The following is a 22389-nucleotide window of genomic DNA, read 5'->3' as shown; positions in this document are numbered from 1 at the left end:
GGAGTACAATACTGCGGGAGCTAGTCCCAGAACCCCTACTATACCCCATTCAAATCCTTACTGAAGCCACATCGGACATCATCAGCCCTTCCTTCAATTCCCACTCCTGAAGTTCAGCAATTTCAGCTTTCTTTAAAGTGAGAAAGTTCTTATGTGAGGCTGGGGAGTCTGGGCAGCAATTTTCCATGGAGAAAGAGGGTATCTTTTCTTCAAGAGTCTCATGCAAAAGCACTTTTTAAAGGCTGCTATTTTCAGTAGTAACTTACGTACTTAAGGTAACTTAGTCCTTTACGTTCCCAATACAAGTTACATATTCTGGCTACCCTGAGTTTATATACAAATGAACATGGCCTCTCCTATTATTGCTACTCTATTCTGATGCTCCCTATTATTCTATTAAATTATGAAGATTATGTGAAGTGATTTACCAGCTTTGTGAAAAGTTAAACCTGATGTACAACATGCTTGCACTGTTTTGCTATTTAGATTGCACTGGAATAGGATTCAGGTTCTGTTAGTGGGATACTGGATTGTGGCATAGTCTTTGCAGCAATATTGTACCCTTTTAAAAAGAATCTTCTACAGCCATGTCTTAAAATGCAGCCCTAGAGACAGCAAAGACAAAATAATAGCAATATAATTATCTTTAATGAATAGCAGCTTTGGAGCAGGATCAAAACTGAGGGCCACGAAGCCTATTTTCTGTTCACAGAAAACATTTTATTAAGCAACACAATCTCAAATTCATCAGGTGGGAGGGAAAAAAAAAAAAGAACAGGAGGAAGAATGACAGTTAAAATGGATTTTTTTTAAAGGTCTAAAAAGCTACATGGTATCCAGTGACTTAGAAGTGGGTAAGTGATTCAGAAAAATTATTTCTGTACTTAAGACTGCCAGATACAAAATTGTCATTAATTACTTTATATTAATATGATTTACAAATTATCATTGGCAGAACAACTTCCAAGAAAATTCACATCCATGAAGCGCCAACTCTCAATCCCACATATGTAATTTATATAGGGTCTCAGTCTACCACAAAAGGACCATGAAATGTTAATATACTTACAGTTCCACCCATGTGAGGTGGCAGATACTCTCCACTAATGTATTCCTGTACATCATTCTTGTTTGTGAACTTTAACATGCTTATTGCATCTGGGCCAAGCCAACCCTTCACAATTTTAAAAGCAGCTTTAAAAAAACAAACAAACAAAAAGGAACACATAAGTTGTCCGGAAGGTTTTTTTTGGTGTTTTTTCTGTTTTTTCTTTTCCAGTGCATTGGTAGACCTTACTGAACACAAGAGAGCTACATCCCATAAGATATGGCAGGACCTGCTGTGAAATTATCTATTACCATAGGGATACACAGTGCAAGGAAAAGAGTATTATTTACAGAGAAAATATTTTATTGACATATACTTTTCCATATATGAATGTAGTTAGATCACAGGCCCTCACAGAAAGAATATCTGAGTTAGTAACTTGTCTTGGAATTTAGCCCAGGAAGTACTGAGGGAGCAAAACCAATTATATTTCCAAACCTGAGGGACAAGAGATTGAGAACGATACGTATACACTCTTCTTTCTGGATATGTTTTGCTCCTTTAAAGGACAACTGTTTATGTCTACATAGGATTTTCAAACACCACAGTTATTTCAGTGATGGTAAAACATGAATATACAGAAATATATAAAGCCAGCACTTAAATATGTATTCATATAGTAAAAATACAGGAATAACACGTTTCTCATATACATTATAATTAAAGATAGTTATTGAAGTATACACATAAAAACATATGTACTAGTATCTGTACCCCACCTCAGGCATCTATCTTAAATTATGTTTCTACTTTTTGGCTGGTTACGAGTGTACATCATTTGTTGATGACAGTATTCCGACATTATGAACAGACCTAGCTTTGAAAAGAAACAGTTTGAAACATTCAAGGAATAGACTAAATATCAAGATTTCCCAAGCTTTAAAGATAACAGGTTGAATACAGACTCCATTTGAAGTATGATGCAAAATACAATGCTAGAAGGAAAAACAAAAAAAGTATGCAATCTAATAACCGAAAAATTTAAAGGTAAGTGTTTAACAATTCTCATCATTTGGTGGTATCTACACAGAGCAGAAAAGTGCTTCCTATCTATGCAGTAGCATATAAAATAAAAAAATAATCATCAGCATCTAAAACACAAACACCCCAAAACCAAACAACTCACCATTCATGATCCATGGCATTTCAAAGATAACTATCTTTGCTGAAAAGACAAAAAGAGGAAAAAGTCTTGAATACCAAGTGTCATTATTTTCCTGTTTAAGAGAAAGCACAGCAATAATGGTCATGTAAAAAGTGAATACTCATTTTTAGAAACTTCCATGTTCACCTCCCAGTAGAAGCAATTTTGTATAACTGTATAAAATGTATTTCTATTATCATATAAAAACACCTTCCAAGGAAACAGCTAACACTTAATAAAATTCTAAATTATACACAGCTTATACACTTCTCTGGGATACTACTTCTCTGACATACTGTTACTTATAATTAATCTTCCCAAATAAGTCAGAGAGCAGTAGGATTCAGCCTGCCCTTGAAAAGCAACTACTGAATGGAAAAGGAAGTTTGACTCGTATATTCAGCACCCCTTCTTCCTAAACAAATAGGAAGTGTCTTTGTAAATCTACATTTTTTCTAAGCTTTCTTTGTTTTAGCAGAAGCCTGAAAAGTCCTCTGGCTCTTAAGTGTCCCAATATTTCTCCTGAATGTCAAAAAAACATGATGTTGCACTTGTCTTTAAATTTGATATTTGATAAAAGTTTTGAACTTTGATCAGCAAGGTGAAATCTAATATTCAGACTTTAAGCAGCTGCTATACAGATTTTCAAAATTTACAGACACATTTTCACCTAAAATTTATGACTCATTTAAGAAGATAGCGAAAGCTAATTGGTGTTTGCCTATCCACTAAAATAAAATAAAATAAAAAATAGCAGGCAAGTATGCAAGTTTTTCCAAGCACACACACGAACTTGCCTAATTCCTGTCAACAGTAAACAACTGCTCCCTAAAATTTTCTATAGCTGTTCATTCTTTGTTCCCTGAAGACTCATAATGGATACAAACTGTTATGCAAGTTTGCAAAGCCTCTAACCAAGTAATAAGTAGCAAATGAAAAAAACGGCCAAATAAATTCTATTAGATTTTTAATCTGTAAAAACATGTCTTAGATTATTATTTCATGAAAAGCCAGTTGATTCTTTATGAATCTAAGTTTATTTACAATACAAAGTTGTGCTCATGAGCACAAAAATACTCCTTATCTGTAACGTCCATGTATTTTATGTAGTTACCACATAAAGCACATGCAAAAAGATGACACCCCCCCCCCCAAGACTTAGTTTTCCCACCATCATCTGTGATATTATGAAATGCTATTATTACACAAGTCTCCAGTGCTTAAGAGCTAATACATGTTACTTACTGAGAAAGTTTGGGTAATAATCTGTAAAACAGTTGACAATAAACCGAACAAAATCCAAGTCCTAAAATAAATGCAGAGAGTGAATGCAATGTAAATCAGAACATGAAAAGGGCAGGCTTAGTTAAGCTAAGGCATTTACTGAATAGCATAAAATACTTATCTCCTAATCTATATTCAAATTGTACACATACTACAAACATCATCCTAACTCAATGCGATGCTTTTCACTTCATTAAAACACTGCAGGATTGTGGTCAAACTTAGCTTTATGATCTAAGAAAGAAGTTAACAGACTTAATCTCAGTGGAGTAAATTAGGTATCTAAAGTACTGCAATAGTATCAGTGGGATTTAAGCTGTACAGGAAAGATAAAGGAAAAATAAACCATTAGCACTAGAGAAGCCTAACAGATTATCTCAAAGCCTTCCAAGGGAGAGCATTAAACATTTCCCTTCAATAACTTATCTTACATATTGTTACATATTGCATTAGTTTGTGGTATGCAGAAAAACTGTGGCCAGAGGCAGCTCTCAAAAGAGCTGCTTGTATACCACCCATTTTCAGGGTGCTTCCATCCGATGAGCAGCAGCACTGAAAGAGTACAGCCAAGTCTCCATTGCAAAATCCAGGTATAATAGAATTGACTACACAATAAAGGGCAAAAAAAGGAATTTTATGAAACAGATATAAAGAGATGCTTTAAAACAATAAGGTACTTTGGTTAGGTGGGAAGCCTGATATGAGTACTTTCCCCAGTGCTTCTAATAGGAGTGACCGCTACTGTTAACTTTAATAGTACAAAATATATTGTTGACAGAGGATCCAAAGCCTGTCATAACAGTAAAAAATGCTACGGTGAACAGGCTCCTAAAGTGATATAAACAGGCTATTACAGCATTTGCAGACAGAGAGGGGAAAAAAAAAAACAACACCACACCACCTTGGATAAGAGGATTACCCACAACCTGAAAGGTTTATTAGCAGCTTCATTAACTGAAAACTAGCTGAAAGCTTATCTTTAGAGAGACGGTAGCCTTAATACAAGTATTTATCTCAACTGGCTGTTGCTTTTACTAAATACAGTATCTTTCATTTAACAGCATAAACACAGTGATAGATTCCCAAGAACTGATCAGAATCTCCTGTGCATTAAGAAGAATGCTGCTCTTTATTCCACTGCCTATCCAAAAGCAGCACTATCAGATTTTAGGAGGATGGATCCATTACTGTGATCAAGGACTGAAATTAGAAGTACAGACTTCAGCAGACCATTCAAGAACTGCATCTATTCTAGTTACTTGAACTGGTGCAGCAAGTCTTGAGCTATTAGAATTTACCTGGCTGCAGAACAGTGGTGAAAGCTGACCTACAGAGATCTATGGAACAAATCCAAGTTCTTTCAGGAAAAATTTTTCAACTCTCTACATGGGTACAAACAGCCATTAAAAATATATTTCTGTTCTGTAAGACATGTTCTAACTACACAGCAACACTGTACAATGGGACACTTATGGACAGCACTTGCTGTCTCAGTGTTATCTCTGGGAGTCCCAAAGACATTAGAAAAAAAGTTGCTTCAAGATATGCCCCATAAAACCCAAATCAAGCTGCTTTTTCACATCAAGGAAACTATTAAAATCCTCTACTCCTGTTATATAAACATGGCTCCTGTATCATCTTTAGAACTGTGGATAGTACAGATAAAAGCACCAATCCTGCCTTGCAAAACTGAATTAAACCATATTTATTTGTTAAAATATCTTCTCAAAAGCTTGTGGCCCTGTATTGCATAGCTGCAAGGTCCTAATGCAACATTAATCTTGTCAGAAAAAGGCAGAAAGGGTTTTTTCCTTATATTTAAATGCATTCCCACTACACTACAAAGAAGGAACAACAAACAAGTTTCAGCCATTGCTGTAGAAATGGCAGGATAGCCAAGATTCTGTGGAAATAAGACTAATTTTTTTAATCTATAGACAATCTGGGAGATTTTTAGCTATTAGATTAAATCTATAAATATGTCATGATAGGAAAGATTTCATCTTTTCTAAACCAGCTTAGATTCTTCTTCTTAAAGCGAGTCCTAAAAATGTACTTCTCTATTGAACTCAGCTGAAGAAAATGGCAGAACTCTGTAGATTTTCACCTATCTACATTAAAATTACTCAAATGTCACCTCCTGCACTGTTCCCCCAAGTTACAACATGTTCACATAGGATGCAAGAACCACTGAAGCAAAAGCAAATACTGAGTGTCCTCAAACGCCACAAAATTCCAGATGTCACATAAAACCAGATAGTTACATGCTTTGTGAAAGCTTTAGCAAAAATTAAAAGATACTCAACTACTGGCTTTCCAAAGTACGAACATTCCATGGGGAAGACTTTGGGGGATATTTTAACATTTCACAGCATTGTTTTCAGGATCAGTTTATGAAATATTATGGCCAAAGAAGCAATAAATAAAGGTTTTGAAAATTCAAAAGCCCACAGATCACATTCTTTAGATCTTCCACTTTTCCATACAGACACAGAACTTAACAGTTCTTAAGACTATCAATTCAGGAAGATTCTTAAATGCATTTTTAAGTTTCATGTAACATACATGAACTTTTTCTAAATTCCAATGAGCATCTAAACTTAAATATTCTCTGAAGTTTACCTCAGGAAAGGTATTACACAAAACCATGTGTGACTACAACAAATCTTTAAGTAATTCCCAAAGCAGACTACTGACTTGACATATGACTAACTGGTATGAAATTATTTTTATACACTTATTCCAAATACCTAGAAGATGGAATTTCATGTTGGTGGAGTTGCATGCAGGGACTTTAGAAATGACCACAATTTAAATATACAGGAACAGCATACATAGCATGGAGGACAGAGAGGCAGGACCAGGATCAGAACTGTTAACTGAAGACGCTGATTTATCAGAACAGATTATCATTCTCAAAAATTTCAGCCACTGCATCTTTCACCACTATCCCCTTTTTCCATCCTTCACTCGACTGACTGGTTTATCCAGAAAAGAGGATGACAAGGAAAACGAAGCTGTTGAAGAAGCAGCAGCAACTGTACTCACAATAAAAGATGGCTCAGGCTACTGCATTTTGGGTGCTTAGAAAGTAAGTTCTGCTAATATCATATATGACAACCGACAAACCAAGCTGGTGAACTACTATATATAGTTATTTTGGCCTAGCCACCAAACTAAAAACAACTTTGTGATGCACAAGACTTGAAGTTTAATATATAACGAATGATTTTGGAAATTGCTCATGTCATGCGGAAAAAGCCCTATATACCGCTTATGTAAGCAACTCTTATGATATTGTCGCGGTTTAAAACCAGGCAGAGGGCTCGTTCACTCACTCCCCCCCTTCTTTCCTTCCCCTATTCCCGGAGGGACAGAGAGTCAAAAAGAATGCAACTCCCACGGGGTTGAGATAAGAACAGTTTAGTAACTAAGGTATAATACAAATCACTGCTGCTACCACCAATAATAACAAAGGAAATAACAAGGGAAGAAAATACAACATCTCACCACCAGCTGACCAATAACTCGCCACCCCCAGCCCAAGCAAGCTCTGACTGATACCTCCTCCAACCCTGCAGTCTCCCAGCCCTTCCGGCTAACTCCCAGTTACCTCCTGGGCATGACGCGCTGTGGTATGGAATACCTCTTTGGCTAGCTTGGGTCAGGTGTCCTGCCTCTGCTTCCTCCCGGCTTCCCCTCCTCCCTGGCAGAGCATGAGGCTCACAAAGTCCTTGGCCATACCAAAACATCATTGTTATCAGCTCTGTTCCCAGGCCAAAAGTCAAAACACTGCACTGCACCAGCTAACAAGAAGGAGAAACATGACTGCTACTGCTGAACCCAGGACAGATATTTAGAGGTCAAGGACTGCACAGCGACTTCTATTTTTCTAGAGACACAGGTTACATAATTCAGAAAGCAATCAGAAAAGTACAATAAAAATACTTACTATGTGACTGATACCAGTTTCGGACATATCAAATACCACTGTTAAGGGCTTTCCATGATCTCTCTTGGCATAATGTTCTAACCAAAAAGCTACCAGTTTCTTTTTCTCAAGCTGCTGTTTAGGATCTCTTACATGATGCTTCACTCTGAACCAAACTTGTGAGAAGAAAAACACATAAAAATTGAAAAAACAGATCCATATTAACAAAAAACACTATGCAAATAACTATACAAGATGCACTGAAATTTGACTCCTCTGAGTTTGCAGTCCACATTTCTACTGATTTTATGGCCACTGAACAGCCAGAGAAGCAACTGCATTTTCCCCACCGTTTCCTTGCTCACATTTTAATAACAGAAATTTTTAAAAATTGAAAATAAAAACAATTACAGCACAAACAGAGTAAAAAAATACTTTTCATGTTTATAAAGGCTACTTTTTTCTGGATTATAATAAGGTAGTCCTAATATTATGTTCTGCATATATTCTAAGTATTGTTGTGGTTGTGAAATCACTCAGCATACTAAGTAGATACTGTAAGTTCAGAATTTCAAACGAATTTCAAACACAGGGCTCTTGTGAAAGTAACTAATAGTTCTTGAAAAACTTATTTATACTTTGAAATGTCTGTTTTATACAGCAGAATGAGAATGGAGAATGCAGACTCAAATGTTAACTAACAAGGAGCTCTTCACTATGACACAATCTGAATTTGCACATCAAGTCAGATATTCTGACCCAAGTAACATTCACAGAAGAAACATTTCAGGTATGGAAAATTGAGACATTAGTTATGTTGCAATGAAAATAAAATTATATAGCCAGCCTTCACATTCTTGTCATGAAATTTTCTCAGCCCAAGCACTGATGCAAGGAACCAATGTTTTTTCCTACTTCTTTTCCCTCCCTATCTCACCAATTGGAACCACCCAGTATAATCACACACAGATTTCCACGTGCTATAAAAAAGGTATCACTACCACTTATCCTTGAACACCCTGGAAGACAAAAGAAAACCATGAAGCGTAACAGAGCAGCCATTTTTCATACAGCACTTATAATGAGAAGAGGCTGTTTGACAAAACACAGTTATAGCATAAAAACTGCATTTTTCTGATTTTTTTTTAATAGAAAATTGTATTGGTGTTTAAAACAGTAATTTCTGTAGAAAACTGGACTGTTAGTGTATTTCGGGAAGTGCACACTAGCCCATGGAAACCAAGGAAAAGCAGAATTTCAGATTTAAATTTTTGGTCTTTTTCAAGGTTCAAGATCACTGCTTGGAAAGCCTCATGAGACATTTGCTTAAAAAGCCTCTTTTGCCTCACAGGATTTAAGCTTAATTAAAAGTAAATATGTAACATATTTTCTATGAATTGATCTGCTGTCATAATATTGACCATCTATTATATATTATTAAATACAAATTTGGGAGTATTTCAGGCAATATTTACTGGTTCCCTATAAATCTAATTTTTTAATTACTAGAAATTAATCATACAACTTGAGACTTGAACAATCCTGAGCTGCCCACGCTGTTACTGAACATTCCAAGGACATCAGAAAAAAAAAAAAAAAAGGAAAAAAAACAAAGCCACTGCAAAAATGTGGGCTGCTAGAAAAGCAATGACAATGCACTGTAATGAACACTTATACTAGTCACATATTCACCACAGTAGGAACAGAAACAATGTAAAGGAAAGTTAAAGGTTGCATTATAATTAGGACAGAGTTTCATAATTTCATTCCACTTCTGTAATCCAAAGACATACTAAAAATTACCAATCTTATTTTTACTAAAAATTCTCATTTTTAGTAAAAACCAGTTGTCAATTTGTACCTTCTTCTGGTTTTAAAAAGTTTATTTTTCAGAATAGATGGTAATCTGCTGGAAACAAAAAATAATGCTCAGTGACTGAAAATATTATATTTTGTGTAACTTACATAATTTATAGCCTTCTTTATCATATCCATGCAGAAAGAGAGAACCATTTTCCAATAACCATTTTGGAATGACAGATTCTGTCAAGTCTGCAAAACCAAAAGAAACATTACCTCAGTAACCATATTAGTAATCGCATTGTAACTTAATAGATGTCGCTAAAAACGCAGACGTCTAGCAACAAAACACAAAAATGTCTTTATAACCCACTTTCCAAGGCCATTACTAAACAAATACAAATACTGAACTCTTGAAATCTTTACTATCTTCTTCCTCTCATGCTGTAGAGTAGGATCTATTTAGGAAAAAGCAAGGAAAAAAACACCTGACTTACTACAAAAATACTGCAAATGTATATTTTTGTTCATATCTAAGCCCCTCTTGCTCTAATCTTTAATTCAGATTGTGAAGTCCTGTATATAGAGCTCACCTTCAACATACAACAATATAAAACTCAGACCTATTCTACTTAGGGTGACAGACCAGTGCTACTATGACAACAACAGAACCCTGGTTTCTGTGGAGGGTTTTGTTGTTATTTGCTTTTTTTTAAGGACTCCATTCAGTGCAGATAAACATTAAAAGCAATAGTTCTAATTCCCACCCCCCACACACCCACCCTGTGGTACTTACAAAACTTTAAAAGGCACATTATGAAACTACATAATCAGTTGTCGCTCATTAGAAAAGCAACAAACACCATCAAAATCGTTATTTAGCATAGCTTACCATTAACTGTATACTCCTTCCTCCACTGAAAGCTTTCATCAATCATCTTTAATGTATCATCCACAACATCATGACGCCAAATCAGATAATTTTCAATCCATTTATCATCTTGCTGAAGTCTTTCCACATCTCTAGAATCATATTTATCTGACTTATCTACAAATAAATCAATTATTGTAAGAAGATAGCATTTGCTATGAAAACATTGTCAAGTTTCAATATAAGCATCTGGTACGTACATAGATTCTTTTGGAGTCCCAAACTTAAGCAAAGCACAGCACGAGAAATTGATTAAAAATGTTTGTCTACTGTGGTGACATCTAGGCACACTACAAGATTATTCTCAAAATATTTTTTGTGATTCTTCTTAAAAAAAAACAAACAAGAAGGTGTGTGAAGGGAAAATATAATAAAAAAAAAAACAACAAAAAACCAAACCGACACCCAGGTTTCTATAGTTAACATAAAATTAGTATACAGTCTAAGAATCTGTGTACTGATGAATGTATATTGTATACAATAAGCACCATTAGTTCAAGCTTGACTTCTCAAACTTATAGGCATCAGAAAGCCAGACAACAGATGTTAAAATGACTATTTTTGATCACACACCATACAACACTGCATTAAACAAAATTGTTTTTCTTTAACAGGACTACACATTCTACACTTCTTAGAAATTGTTACCTTATGGACACAAATTACATGCGATGCTAGAGCAGTACAAAATCCCCAAGGTTCAAATTCTTCTTGTATCAGGTTAGCAGCAGGGTAATAGGTTAATGTGCTTTAGGAAGTACTTTGGGTGAAATAGTGCTGCTGCTCCTTACTTTATTTTCTTCTTCTTAACTATTTTTCAAACATAAAAGTTTGAAAAATCAGATGCCTAACTGGTCCTATTTTTTATTGTAGATATCCTTAAACAAAGGTTCAGCTTTTAGATCAATGCTCCTCTCTGTCAGAGAAATCTGCATAATTGGAATGTAAATCAAGTAAGAGCCCATGATAGAAACAGACTTCTGAAAGCAACAGACACTGGTACAAATCTCTTTGCTACCTACTAAAAACCACATAAGCTCTTAAACTACTCACTTAAAATTCTTTGCTATTAGCATTGAAAAAGTTAAGACTGGTCGTTAATAAAAGAGACATTAATTTTAACATACTGGAAAGACTGTTCCCATGTCAGTAGCCATAAATTCAAAATAGCTACTTTCAGAACCATCAAAACCTAACTATTTAGAACCACAACCAAACACTTGTAGGAATGTGCGTTTCAGACTTTGTAACTCTGAGAAAGATGTTAAGAAACAGACACCATTAAGTTTTATTACTATTTTTAGTTTTACTGGCCTACATGCAAAGGTATGACCTATTTTACTTACCTTTCTATTTATCCTGTTTCCTGGCACAAATTAGCTAATATAACCGTAAGAATACACCCAGTTTAAATGCATCCATCCACTAGGAGTTATTATAGTTGCACTCCCCCAGTGCATCTCTTCCCATCCAATTGCTTCTCATATACATTACCTACTTGATTCCTTCTTCATTAGGTCTCTAATTTCTCCTTCCCTGGATCCTATTCTACTACCTTACCCTGTACCTTAGCCAAGCCTACAGTCAAATCCCACCTTCCCTAATTTTAGAGTCCTACTTTCTCCTCTCAGGCCCAAAATCTCCAATCCACTAAAACCTCTCACTATTTCAGTCCCTTCTCTCATAACTTCCATATGAGAAATGTCTGCTGCACCAGACAGATCATTCCCTGTATTCTGACAAAGCCCATTAGAGTGAACACTCAGCATAAGACTGAAATGCTGTGGCTCTAAGTCAATCACAGATAGAATAAGTTGCAAAGATTTTGGGCATTAAATTTTGTAAAGTCTCAACTGCCCATTTGAAATTTGATTATCTCCCTTTGAAATTTCATTTACTATCCCCGCCAGTGATTTACTATTTGGACACTTCTGCCTGAGAAATAATAACAATACCTAGTTTCAAATTGGAATCATAAAAAAAAAAAAAAAAAAAAATAGGAGAGGATTTCTACAGGCCATATCAGTCCCAACTCCTGCCCACAGCAAGGCTAACTGCCAAATTCAAACAGGTTGCTACGTACCTTTTCCAGTCAAGTTTTGAAAACACAAAAGGGCAGAGGGATTCTAGAGCCTCCCCTCATGTAACATGCATTCCAACCCAAATCCTCTTCAAAGATTTTGTCATATACAAGTAACTAAATGGCACATTCACAGTCAATTAAAGGAAGAGAAGTACTTAAGCACTTGCTTCTCTTAGCCATGATATACTAGCTGTTCTATACTATATATTATTCAATACAGTATATTGACTATTAAAGCCACATATTGCTACCCATAGCCACAGTAAACTAGGGCTTTGCAAGAACAAAGACTTACTTTAACATCAGTATTGTATTGTGTCCCAGACTGCGCGCCAATATGGCTGCCTCCAGAAAGAGAGCTTGCAGTAAGGTGACTACAGCAACTCAGACAGAGACCCCGTCCCAGACCGTGGCTGTTCAGGTCTCTGGGTGCAGGGAGTGCCAGAGCCTGCTGCTGCCGGGGGAGGGAGGACAGCATTCCACCTGTGTGAGGTGTGAGCAGGTAGAAGATCTGCTTAGCCTGGTGGCAAGACTTAAGGAGGAGGTTGAGACACTGAGGACCATCAGGGAGTGTGAAAGGGAGATTGACTGGTGGAGTAACTCCCTGGCGGGCCAGTCGAAACGGTTCCAGGGAGATACCCCCCAAAAGGGGAAGGACCCCCTGCCTTCTCACACAGAGGGGGATGGCCTGAGGCAGCCCCTGCCCTGTAGCTGTTGCGCAGAGGTAGGGGACCAAAAAGACAACGAGGGTTGGAAGCGAGTTCCAGTTCGAGGTCGTGGGAAACCCTCCCCCCTTCCTGCCCTGCTTCCCCAGGTGTCCCTCCGTAATAGGTTCGAGGCCCTGGATCTTGAAGGAGAGGTAGGTGAGAATGTGGTGCAAGGCCAGCCCACAAGGCCACATAGGAAAAGGGGGTCGACTTTGCACCTCAAGACTGCCTCTGTTAAGAAAGAAAGAAGGGTCATTGTAGTAGGGGATTCCCTTCTGAGAGGAACAGAGGGCCCGATATGCAGAGTTGACCCTCATCATAGGGAAGTGTGTAGTCTGCCTGGAGCCCCGATCAGGGATATCACCAGGGCGCTCCCCAACCTGGTGCACCCGACAGACTACTACCCGCTGCTGGTCTTCCAGACAGGTGGGGAGGAAGCTGCTTCCCGCAGTCTGAGGGGGATGAAGAAAGACTACAGGGCCTTGGGGCGGATGGTGAAAGAGTCTGGGGCTCAAGTGATCTTCTCCTCTCTCCTTCCATCTTCCACTGATGTGGGAAGGAATGGGAAGATTCAGTTCATGAACAATTGGCTTCGAGACTGGTGCTACAGGCAGGGCTTTGGATTCTTTGATAACGGCTGGTTTTATAGGGCACCAGTCTGGACAATGACAAGTGAGAAAGGTTTGTCTCACAGAGGCAAAAGGATGCTGGGGCACGAATTAGCAGGGCTCATTTGGAGAGCTTTAAACTAGATTCAAAGGGGGATGGGGTTGTAGCTGGGCTTGCCCCAGTGGGGCAGCGCTCCAGAATTAATGAAGACTGGGAGGCCTCCTACAATCCTAGGGTGAAATCGGTGTGCTCAGCTCGCTCCCTGAAATGCCTGTACACCAATGCGCGCAGCATGGGAAATAAGCAGGAGGAGTTGGAAACCTGTGTTAAGTCAGGAGATTATGATCTGGTGGCAATTACAGAGACGTGGTGGGACAGCTCACATGACTGGAATATAGTCATGGAAGGCTATGTCCTTTTCAGGAAAGACAGGCCAGCCAGGCGGGGTGGTGGGGTTGCTCTTTATCTGCGGGAGGAACTACAATGCACCGAGTTCTGTCCAGGGACAGATGATGAGCGAGTTGAGAGTCTGTGGGTGAGAATTAAGGGGCAGGCTGGCAGGGGGGATACTGTTGTAGGTGTCTGTTACAGACCACCGGATCAGGGTGAGGAAGTTGACGAGGCCTTCTACAGGCAGCTGAGAGCGGCCTCACAGTCACAGGCCGTGGTCGTCGTGGGGGATTTTAACTTCCCTGATGTTTGCTGGAAGGACCACTCGGCAACCCAGCCGCAGTCCAGGAGGTTCCTCCAGTGTATGGATGATAACTTCCTCCTGCAAATGGTGGATGAGCCGACCAGGAGAGGAGCGCTGCTGGATCTCATCCTCACTAACAAGGAGGATCTGGTCGAAGCAGTAAGGGTTGAGGGCTGCCTTGGTTGCAGCAACCACGAGATGGTGGAGTTCAGGATCTTGTGTGGCAGGACTAGTAGAATACCAAGTAGAATTGCAACCCTGGACTTTAGCAGGGCAAACTTTGGCCTTTTCAAGCAATTGCTAGGGGAAATCCCATGGGCAGGGCTGCTTGAAGGTAAAGGGGCCCAAGATAGTTGGTTGACATTCAAGGACTGCTTTTTCCGTGCTCAAGATCGGAGCATCCCGACACGTAGAAAGTCAAGGAAGAGGGCCAAGAGACCTGCGTGGCTAAATAGGGAATTGCTGGGTATGCTCAAGTGGAAGAGGAGAGTTTACAGGTCATGGAAGGAGGGGCTGGCCACTTGGGAGGAATATAAGGTTGCTGCTAGAGGATGTAGGAAGGCAGCTAGGAGGACTAAGGCATCCTTAGAATTAAACCTGGCAAGAAGGGTCAAGGACAGCAAAAAGAGCTTTTTCAAATACATGGCAGACAAAACTAACACCAGAGGCAATGTAGGCCCACTGATGAACGAGATGGGTGCCCTGGTGACAGAAGATAAAGAGATGGCAGAGTTACTGAATGCCTTCTTTGTCTCTGTCTACTCTGCTGCGGGCAGTCCTGAAGAGCCCTGTACCCCTGAGACCTTAGATGAAGTCAGGTCGACGGAGCAGTTTGCCTTAGTCGATGAGGAATGGGTTAGAGAACAGTTGAGCAATCTGGACATCCATAAATCCATGGGTCCAGATGGGATGCACCCGCGGGTGCTGAGGGAACTGGCGGAAGTCATTGCTAGACCACTCTCCATCATCTTTACCAAGTCTTGGGAAACGGGAGAGGTGCCTGAGGACTGGAGGAAAGCAAATGTCACTCCAGTCTTCAAAAAGGGCAAGAAGGAGGACCCGGGTAACTATAGACCGGTCAGCCTCACCTCCATCCCTGGGAAAGTGATGGAACACCTTATCCTTGGTACCATTTTAAGGCATATCAAGGATAAGAAGGTTATGAGGGGCAGTCAACATGGCTTCACCACGGGGAAATCATGTTTGACCAATCTCTTAGCCTTTTATGAGGAAATAACACGGTGGATGGATGATGGCAGAGCGGTGGATGTGGTCTACCTTGACCTCAGCAAAGCATTTGACACAGTCTCCCACAGCATCCTCACGGCTAAAATGAGGAAGTGTGGACTGGATGATCAGGTAGTGAGGTGGACTGCGAACTGGCTGAAGGAGAGAAGCCAGAGAGTTGTAGTCTATGATGATTAGGGGAGTGGAACATCTCCCTTATGAGGAAAGACTGAGGGAGCTGGGTCTCTATAGTTTGGAGAAGAGGAGACTGAGGGGTGACCTTATTAGTGTCTATAAATATATAAAGGGGGAGTGTCACGAGGACGGAGCCAGGCTCTACTCAATGGCAAACAATGATAGGACAAGGGGTAATGGGTACAAACTGGAACACAAGAGGATCCACTTAAACTTGAGAAGAAACTTCTTCTCAGTGAGGGTGACGGAACACTGGAACAGGCTGCCCAGGAAGGTTGTGGAGTCTCCTTCCCTGGAGACATTCAAAACCCGCCTGGACGCATTCCTGTGTAACATTATCTAGGTGTTCCTGCTCCGGCAGGGGGATTGGACTAGATGATCTTTCGAGGTCCCTTCCAATCTCTAACATACTGTGATACTGTGATACTGTAACTCCAGTGCCTGAGCTACCTTACTCCAACTTGGTTTAATAGTATCTAACACACACTAGCTTCCAGCTAAGAGTGACTGCTGTTAACTGATCAGCCAAGTATTTTTCCGAGATTAGTTCCATGTATACCCTATCTGTATAAGGGCTTTGGGCTCTGTGTAATTAAAAAGCCACGCACCAACAGGTAAAAACTAAGAGGATAATATTTCTGGACATTTTCTTTGCTCCCAATATCTCTTTGGGCAGAACTGTCAAAATGACAGAATAGTAGACTTTGTATCAAACAATAACTTAAAAATATTCACACATCATTACATGGAATGTGTCTCAGAACACACGTACCTGGGCCCCTAACAAATGTTCCCAAACTCTCAACTTAGATAATACTAAAAAATAATAGAAATATAACTTTGTGAATATTTGAAGGAAATGAAAGTGAAAGCTGAACAGAGAAAGCGTTTTATCCAAACTTTCAGCATCAATGAAAAGTAAGCTGTATCCACACATAGGAACAGCTGAAAAAAAAAATAAAATTTTCCTTTATTCAGCAACTAAATTCTCAAGAAGATGACACACATAATCTAAATTTACATATATACTACAACACACGCTAAGTCAGGAACACCTAGTCAAAATCTACCTCCTAAAAGAAAGGTGTTTTATCTCACACATATAAAGCAGAGTGACATGAAATTGCTGGAGTCCTACCAATAATCCAGTCATTGAAAATAGGCTAATTCAAAGAAGGAATTCCTCTTCAAAATTGTGCATTTCCCATAATTCTGCAGGCATCTGGAAACTTTTTTTCAAACAATGAAAATTTGACTGAGCAAGAAGATTGACCAGATCTCAGACATAATTTTAGAGGTATCAAAGTTTATAGTTTTATTTAACCTTAATTTAAAAACAGCTACTTAAAGTTACTTTCATTTCCTCATTAAACATTTGAGGTCAAGGGAGAAGACTGGGAGAAGACAAAAAAAGTTCTGTTTGAATGCAGCTTCTTCCTATTAGTTGCCTGCCTTCTTTCTTGCTTAAGAGAGAAGTTCAGTTCTTTCTTGCTTAAGAGAGAAGTTCAGTCCTTTCTATGACCACATTCTCCCCTTCCAATAGTTGTCTTCAAGCTGTGAAACTTCCAGTGGAACTCTATGACTTAATTACTATCTTCCAACATAAAGTATCCTGTATAACACAAGACAACAGCTCTGAAAAGAGCTATAGAATCATGCAGAACTAAATGAAAACAAGTTTCACTGCCACAGCTTCACTGGAAGAATTAATTAAATTCTTTGACACACAAGTTGTAACATCCCTTCACATTTTTTTTAAGCGCCATCTACATTACGAGGAGACCAATGCTGCACTGCTGTGCTTTCTTCTGGCACTCATGCATTAGGAAAGCTAATAGAAATTTGAGAATATTCAACAAGAATAGAACAAAGACTACAAGACTGAAAAGCAGACAGCACAGTTAAGTCCCACACTAAATTAATCCAGAGAAGTTCAGAATTCACAACCTGCAGGAATGACTCCTCCCTTCAGAAAGAACTCTTTTATCTAGAAATGTTATAGAACAAGTCATACACAAAGCTGAGAAGGGATAGCAACTCCACACCTTTGAATAGGGAAAAAAAACCAAACCACTTCATTGTACAAAAAAATTACAGAAAAAGTAAATTAAAGAATGTCAAGTGTTTCAATTACACAAAGCCTCTCAATTTAACTACTCCCTTAAGCTATTTCAACCAACAAGTCTCGGGTCTGAAACAGTCATAATTATTCCTCTGGCCTTGGCTAGAGAAGAGAAACCCATTTTAACTGGCTGTACATGCTTAATATGTTAAGCTAAGCCCTATAGCCATTCAGATATGTGCCTCCAAGTGTTAGATGAGGAAATCAAGAAAGCAATTTAGAGGTCAGTAGCCATACAAGAACAGGGATGAAGAAAACGTAAGTTATTTCCCCCAATAAAGAGTTATTTCAACAAAATCAAGCAGCATTAAACAAAATATCTCCCTCCACAAAACATGATAAATTTAAACTTTTAGCAAGACTGAACACTCTCAGTGACACTAAAGACTAACTTCATTGGAGAGCTCAAGCATATCACATAGCTTTCTACAAAAGTATGCGGTTTATTCTACCTGTGTTTACTATTTTATCCTTCAAGTATTTCTTATCCTGAAAGCCAGGAATTGGGGAAAACAGATTTTTCAGATCACAAATAAACAAGGTATCAAAAATATATCACTATATCATATACAAAAGTCACATCACTATGCTTTTTCAGGATACCCCATGTCTAAAACTATATGCAACCGACCAGGATGATTAACAAAGCACATTTTGCTACCAGCTTAAAGGAAGTCATGATGAAATTTAATCTTTTAAATTGGATTTTGAAACCTCTCTTGCAAAATCTTTTTCTTTTCAATTAAGCTTTGCCTACAAGAGAAAGGAAAGGGATACAAATGGTGAGGGGCAGGGAATACAGGCAATACAAAATAGTAAGTATGCAAATGGATGTATAGATTTTTCCATTCAGGAAGTCTTTTCTACCAAGATTTGATTATAAATAATTTCCACCATAACATTAAAATGGAAAGCCAAAAACCAGAAATAAAAGCTAATTTTAGAAATCCTCTAAGGAATGAAAATGCACTAAAAGACAAGGCTGTTTGCTAGAAAACAGTTAGTACCAGTCAGTACTAGAAAATAATCCTTTTGTTTTCATTGTTCCTGTCACCACCCAAATCATTTACATCACCAACTCTCACAAAGAATCCAAACAGACAAAACAGAAATTAGGCCCCCACACTGCAAAGATAAAATGCTGTCCACCTACCATATCCGATAACATTTGCTGGTCTACTGGACTAACAGGAACTTTTCAGTATTGGAAATACGCCTTTTAAATAAAAGCAACAAGTTTCATTACTAGGGATATACATTCCTCACCTGAACTGGATTTGTCTTTCAAATACAGCTAGAAAATTAACTGAAGAGCAAAAAAACTACCACTGCAAGATCTCAGTTAACATTAAACACTACTTTGCACCTAAGATCTCACAGTGGCCAAGCGTTCGTTCTAGAACTCCTCAATGGCCACACTTGCTGAACAACTTACACAAGAAAGTTCTCATGAAAACTTCATGGAAATGAATCAGTAAGGTTCTCTGACTCCAGGTTTTTCAAACTGTATCTATTAAAACAATTCTTTGATTTAGTCACATAAATGAAATAACTTTATAATTCAGAAAACATTTTTGGTGCTTTCAACTCCTTAAACTTTTCTGATCCTACGCTGAAAACAGTCAAAACTAATGTATTATTTGTTGTAACTTTTATGTTAAATATTCCAACACGTATTAGATGTGGCATTAGATATGATTTAATACTAGACTTTCCTTAACTGGCTATATATATTTCTGCATATTCTACTTCAATCTGAAACATTGTATTCTGCCAATAAATAAACCAAAAATCAGGATTTCAAAGGCCCTCTAAGTTTTCATTTCACAACAAAGTAAACATTACTGAAAGACCATCACAGCATTTGCAATCATTAGCAATCCTTTTTCATGGGAGGGAAACCAGTAATATATATATATAAAAAACTATATATATATATATATATATATATATATATATATATGGAAGAATCACTTCATAAGACAAATGCAAAGTTTCTAGAATAATCAGGAATAATCCTTCCTCAGAAGGAAAATAAAACTGTAACAGCTGAAGCCCCCAGAAACAAAAATTCCTGAAAATTTTACTCAAACTTTAATACCTGCAGCTCACCCATAAATGGAATTAGGTTCATTCTGCAGAGACCCAGTTCTATGACCACACTAAACTTTCACAGAAAGTATCAGTTTCTCAGAGTGCCCCAACAGTGGCCCTAGTTTTTAAAGCAAACTAAAATTGCTGGAGATTAAGCATTTCTACCTTTACAACACAGAAAATCACATGTTTGGTAGTGACTATCTTCACATCATTTTTCAAGTAAGAGGAAGCATAAAAGATGTTAGAAGATACATAGCAAAGGCTGAAAGACCACATTAAACTAAAATAGTGTGTTTTTCATACTTGGATTGTGCACGACAATATTAATTTGCTTGAGGCATTCCTAAATTCGAGGGAGGGACTTCAGAATGTAAACTCACAGAAGTCCTAATCCTATTTTCTTGAAAGGGCTAAGAGTCATAAATCATAACCCAAAAATGGGGTTATTGAGAAAATACATTCAAAATACTGCAAATAGGATTATAGTTTACCTTGCAACAGTATTCAATTGTTTTAATGGCTGTAACAAGCAGCCCAACAGATACTTCACTGCAACTACAGAAACTTGCGGAACTCTAAGACTGTAAGGGACAATTAAATTTAAAAGGTAATAAATACTCCCTTTTAGCAGCAAATGTCCCAGAGAAGTTCTAGGCTTTCTGAAGCTACTGTTTACGAGTGCAACTCTCGGATAATAGAATACAAAACAAGATGAATCACCTACCATAGGAAAATATACACATTAGCTGAAAACATGAACAGCCAAAATAATTTATAATTTTAGATGATCCTCCACTCTGCTGAGCCTCAGCTTTAAGAATGCCAAAGACATCTTTATTCACACAGAAATATCAAATGGTAAAATATGCTCTCCCTCCTTCAAGACATTATTCTAATAATTTTGTCATCTTGCTAGACATATAGGTCATCTCTAACCAAGACCAAAGAGATTTCCTTTACAGAAGTTAGCAGAGCAATCATATGAAACAAAGCTGTACCAACCTCAAGATCCTCAAAGTTTGCAAGAAAAATACTACAGCCAATTACAAATAAGTCACAGAAGCATGCAACCCATACATAAAAGGGATAGCTAGGTAACCTCAATAATTCTGATCAGGAACATCAAAGCAAAGTATGTGCTTGCAGGACTGGGGCTTATATTAAAGGAGATATATGCAACTCCTAAACTACCGAGCTCTTACTGTATTTGCATTAAGAATGGATAAAAGCATGTTGTTAACAGATAGCCTTTGGACAGTCATAATGAAGTGTACTCCTTACTGCAGTTGTTAGCATACTCTACTACTCTTCTATCATAACCAATGCAAATAAACCTCGAAATGAAGGACATGCCCACCCCCCCTCCCCCCGGCTTAGCCCCAGGCATACCCAGCAACCTCCCTACCTTCATTTACAAGTTTAAAAGCATTTGCATTTGCGAGTTGGATACGCAGCATATTTTAATTAAGGCTATCATGAATGTGAAGTGAAACTTACTCTTTCCTTGACAAACTGTCCGAAGTCAGAATTTTTTCCTTCACTTCCCCCCGGCTCCAACACCTCATGTTTTATGCTCGAAAAGCCCAAGCATTGCAGCGTGCCATACCCCATACTACAGCCAAGCAAACATGAATCAACAGCACCCGGACCTTTGCCTTAGCATGTCTTGTTGCCCAAGACGGCGATCCAGCCGAGAGCACCAAGAACCCCAAAAGAAAACCTCGGCTTTATACAGCATCCCCACCCGGCAGCTTCGGCCACCAGAAGAAAAGGCTGAAAGATCCACTCACTGAGGAAATGTGGGACACAGGAAGCATTCAGGGGAAAAGCAGCGACACCGGACAAGCCCCTGAGACCACAGCCACAGAGCTCCCATTCCATCCCGACCTCCACCGCCACGGCCGAGGTGCTTACCTGGCAGGTACTCCGCCTCGAAACGCCGCCGAGTCTCGCTTACCAGAGGGGCCTTATCCTGTCGCTGCTGAAAACAAACACGAGACAGAAGGGGTGTAAAAGGAAGAGAAAGGCTGCGGCCCGACATAACCCCGGCACCTCCAGTGTATGGCCCTCACCATCCGACCCCCACCTCTTCCTCTTCACCCCCCAACCTGCTACCGGCGGCCGGGACCGGCTGGGGAAGGGAGGCCAGGCGGGCTGGCAGCCGTTAAGAGGCATCGGAGCGCAGGTACCCACCTCCGCCATACCCCAGCAAAGCCGCCACACCACGGCAGCAAGGCCTACGACTGCCGGGGAAACAGAAACGCGGATCGAGGCGCTGCGTGACCCCAGTAGGGGCAGGGCAAGGGGAGGCACCGGCGCTGCCAACCACCCACAAGTCTCACTCAGCCGGCCCCACTCACTTCCCGGGGCTGAGCCGGTGGCCCCGCCCCCTACCCCTCCCGTCATGCTTCCCGCGGCGGGAGTTTTGGCGCGCGCGCGCTCTCTTCTGATTCCTCC

The 22389-nt window shown here is 39.1% G+C and overlaps 1 protein-coding gene across 1 annotated transcript in view; it reads right to left on the bottom strand.

Annotated features, from left to right (window-relative positions):
- Positions 1-22148, bottom strand: part of MOSPD2 (motile sperm domain containing 2) — a 33027-nt gene extending 10879 nt beyond the window's left edge. The window contains exons 1-8 of the mRNA XM_057419507.1: positions 22126-22148; positions 21847-21913; positions 10160-10315; positions 9433-9519; positions 7489-7643; positions 3498-3558; positions 2235-2273; positions 1070-1194 (exon numbers count right to left, since the gene is read on the bottom strand). Coding sequence (XP_057275490.1) covers positions 1070-1194; positions 2235-2273; positions 3498-3558; positions 7489-7643; positions 9433-9519; positions 10160-10315; positions 21847-21913; positions 22126-22134 — 699 coding nt within the window. The 5' untranslated portion in view covers positions 22135-22148. The remainder of the gene's footprint in view (positions 1-1069; positions 1195-2234; positions 2274-3497; positions 3559-7488; positions 7644-9432; positions 9520-10159; positions 10316-21846; positions 21914-22125) is intronic.
- Positions 22149-22389: the final 241 nt, after the last annotated feature.

Source organism: Pezoporus wallicus, unplaced genomic scaffold, assembly GCF_028554395.1.
Source record: "Pezoporus wallicus isolate ANWC-B61680 ecotype Strahan unplaced genomic scaffold, APGP_CSIRO_Pwel_v1 contig_5767, whole genome shotgun sequence".
Taxonomy (NCBI): domain Eukaryota; kingdom Metazoa; phylum Chordata; class Aves; order Psittaciformes; family Psittacidae; genus Pezoporus; species Pezoporus wallicus.
This window is presented reverse-complemented; position numbering and strand designations above follow the sequence as displayed.